Here is a 3,265-nt window from a genome sequence, read left to right as displayed (position 1 = left end):
TATATTTTTTAGTGTATTGCTTAAAACAAATATACAATTGCATATAACTGTTTTTATATTTTTAAATGACATGCCATCACTGTTTTAAGATTCAATATATGAATAACATTTATTAATACTAAAAACTTTGATTTGGATAATAAATTAGTAAAATGATAATAATTGAATGATTTTATGTAATTAAATTATGAATAATAATATACCTGTTTTTCTACAACATTAATACAACGTTTTTAAAAATAATTAATATACTACGTATTTAGTTGTGATTTGATTTGTGATCAGATGATGTTTTAGAAAATTATTAAGTATTGTAGGTTTTGTATTAAAATTTAAAATCAGATATCTTCCAACGGCTAGTACCTAAATTGTCTTAATTCGAATTCATTCTACTATCACCTAACACTGCGAAGAACCTCACAGAACCCTGAACAATCTTCTTCTTCTTCCTCACTCACAAAACAGCACAACAAACCCATTGCAAATCATGGATTCTTCTTCTCCTCAACAAAACCCTTCTCTCCCAATTGAAGACAAACCCACCCAACAACACCTCTCAACCCCCACCAAATCCCCTTCGGCCCCTGCAAAATCCACCACCCACATCGACGCGCCGCCGCCAGAGTTGCCGGATTCCGCTGGGCTACGCCGCCGCTGCAAAACCCGGGCACCCCAAGCTGCCTCCCCGAGGAACCCTCGCAAACCGAGGCGACGCTTCGAGCTCGAGGTACGAGAAGAAAAGGACTCAGGGTTGATCGAAGATGTTGGGAAACAACCCAGGAAGAGAAGACAAACCGCGCGAACTAAGAAGGAGAAACCTAACTCTGTTCCACCTTCAACCTCATCTCCAAGTACGCATTTTTTGGTGTTATGTTTTAGCTTCTTTAACTTCTCAATATTTTATCTTAATTACTTTTTCTGGGTGCCTATTTTTTTTTTTCAGAAAGTGAAGAAGAGAGTGGCGGCGATTTTGATCATGTTGGGCAGATGGTTAGTGATTTGATCATGTGGAAAGATGCGTCAAAGTCAACGTTTTGGTTTGGGTTTGGGTCGCTTTGTCTTTTGTCTTCTTGCTTTACTCAAGGACTGAACTTTAGGTAGGTAATTCAATTTCTCTTTGTTTTTTTTTTTTTTTTTGACAAAATTTAGACAGGGAACTTTATGTGTTTTCTTGTTTTTGTTTTCACCCACGTAGAGGAATATCTGTGATGTTTTGTATTTTTCAGCATTTTCTCGGCCTTGTCGCAATTTGGGATTCTCTTCTTGGGTGTTTCGTTTTTCTCGAATTCGATTTGTCAAGGGTACAATTTTTACTTTTCAATTCATAGGTTGTGCTATTATGCTTCAAACTTTTTTGTGTTTTTGTGATTATGGTGTTTTTATTTCAGAAATATGGTTGAGCAAAAGAGGGAAGTCAAGCTGAAAGAAGATGACATTTTGCGTCTTGCAAAGTTATGTCTTCCTGCAGTGAATTTTTCAATTTCAAAGATGAGGGTGCTGTTCTCAGGAGAGCCATCCATGACCCTCAAAGTAATCCTCCAAGTTCTTCTTCTCTTATATTGAGAATTTAGTTTTTCATCCCATGTAATTGTAAAATCTGTCAGCTAATATGGTACGGCCTTAGATTAAAGTAATTGTTACGAAAGTCGATAATAGGTGTTATGTGAAATGATTCAAAGGCTCAAGAACTAATAATAGAAGCCATGAGAAAGAAAGAAAGCCACACAAAACATATTTACATGCTTAACCCAACATTGGCACCACCCTATGGATTCTGGCAATACTTCACAAAACTTCACTCTCAGATTCTGGCACCACCCTATGGATTTTTGTTTATATCTCGTGGTGTAGGTAAGAATCCCCTGTTTGAAGTTCCTGCTCTGATGAGATCATGAGAATCATTCTGCCTTGAGAAGCATTCACAGTGATTGAAGCTATTTTTCCACAATAGCTCGATTGAATTTTCTTATTGAGTTCTTAACATGTCAGGTCCATGATTATTTATGCTGCCTAAGTAATTGGTTGGTGTTTTTGTTGTTGCAGGTAGTTCCTTTCCTTCTACTAGGAGCAGAGTACGGCCACCTAATTACTATTTGGAGGCTGTGTGCCATTGGTGAGGAACCCTTTTCCACCAACAATTTCTTGTCTTATAATATCCTACTAAACTGAGAAAGTTTTTATATATACATACGAACAGGATTTTTTATCAGTTTCAGTGTTCCAAAGCTCTATTCTTGCTACAGTGCTCATATAAATAAGAGAGGTAAACTCACCCCACTTGTAGGAAATTTCGTAGGTATGTCCAGTTTTTAGTGCTTAATAGAAGAAACTTTGATTATGCAGCTGAGAGCTTGAAATTATGGTTGTTGAATACATGGAGTGCTTGCACTCACAAGAAGAAAGTGTTGGCTTCAGTAATCATGGCCTTCTGGAATCTATCTTCTATCAAAACTCGAATCTTCACAAGTAAGTCCTTAGTAAGAGAGTTAGTTGGCTACTTGGAAATCGGACTCTTTATACTTGTGATGATGGTTGATTCTTGTGAAATAACTCTTTTTTTGCAGTTTTCATATTGCTGGTACTGTTCAGATATTTAAGGCAGCAGGTTACACTGCAATTTGAAGATGGAGAAACACAAGTAAGCGAGAAGGAACAGCAGAAAGCACCTGTGATGCCAGAACCAGAGGAGAAGGAACCACATAAAGCATTAGTAGTAGTTAAGGAACAAGGGAGCCAAAACTAGTACCTTATTGATTTGTGTTCTGTATCATATGAGGTTTTTGTTCCCTATTTATCCTACATGCATAATCACATGCATAATCCAGAGTGGCTCAAGTTTTCAACATATGTAGTATTGATTTTCTGGACAAACACCATATTCAATTGTGAGAAACTCATTGTTTCTGGCCAAACGCTATATTTTTCACAGAATGTGCACACCAATCGGTGTTTATTTTTACATTATCAAATACTTTTGAGGCAGTGGTGGAGCTTGAAAAAAATAGTTAAACATGATAATAATAGTATTAATATTATTTAAATGTTATATTTGTTCTTCACTAATTTATTTCATTACATATATAGAGAGATTATTATTTCTTTATATTCATTAATTTGCTAATAACACTCCTCACAGGTTTTATGTCTTGATACCCTTCGTACTTAAAAACCTATCTACAATTTTGTTAAGAAATGCGAGATATACATCAATATATACTTTTACTTGAAAATTTAAGAAAATGTCGTATTTTGTCAAAATTTATAT

At 35.6% G+C, this 3,265-nt stretch overlaps 1 protein-coding gene across 1 annotated transcript; it reads left to right on the top strand.

The window, feature by feature from the left end:
* Positions 1-390: 390 nt before the first annotated feature.
* Positions 391-2,982, top strand: LOC114185659 (reticulon-like protein B17). The gene is made up of 8 exons (XM_028073522.2): positions 391-851; positions 944-1,097; positions 1,227-1,301; positions 1,389-1,530; positions 2,044-2,113; positions 2,198-2,263; positions 2,344-2,466; positions 2,565-2,982. The coding sequence occupies exons 1-8, from the start codon at positions 488-490 to the stop codon at positions 2,741-2,743; spliced, it is 1,173 nt and encodes a 390-aa protein (XP_027929323.1). The 5' UTR covers positions 391-487; the 3' UTR covers positions 2,744-2,982.
* Positions 2,983-3,265: the final 283 nt, after the last annotated feature.

This window comes from Vigna unguiculata, chromosome 5 (genome assembly GCF_037176805.1).
Source record: "Vigna unguiculata cultivar grain cowpea cultivar isolate G323 ecotype 2 chromosome 5, ASM3717680v1, whole genome shotgun sequence".
NCBI lineage: Eukaryota > Viridiplantae > Streptophyta > Magnoliopsida > Fabales > Fabaceae > Vigna > Vigna unguiculata.
The sequence above is the reverse complement of the archived record's forward strand: the minus strand, read 5'-3'. Positions and strand labels throughout refer to the sequence as shown.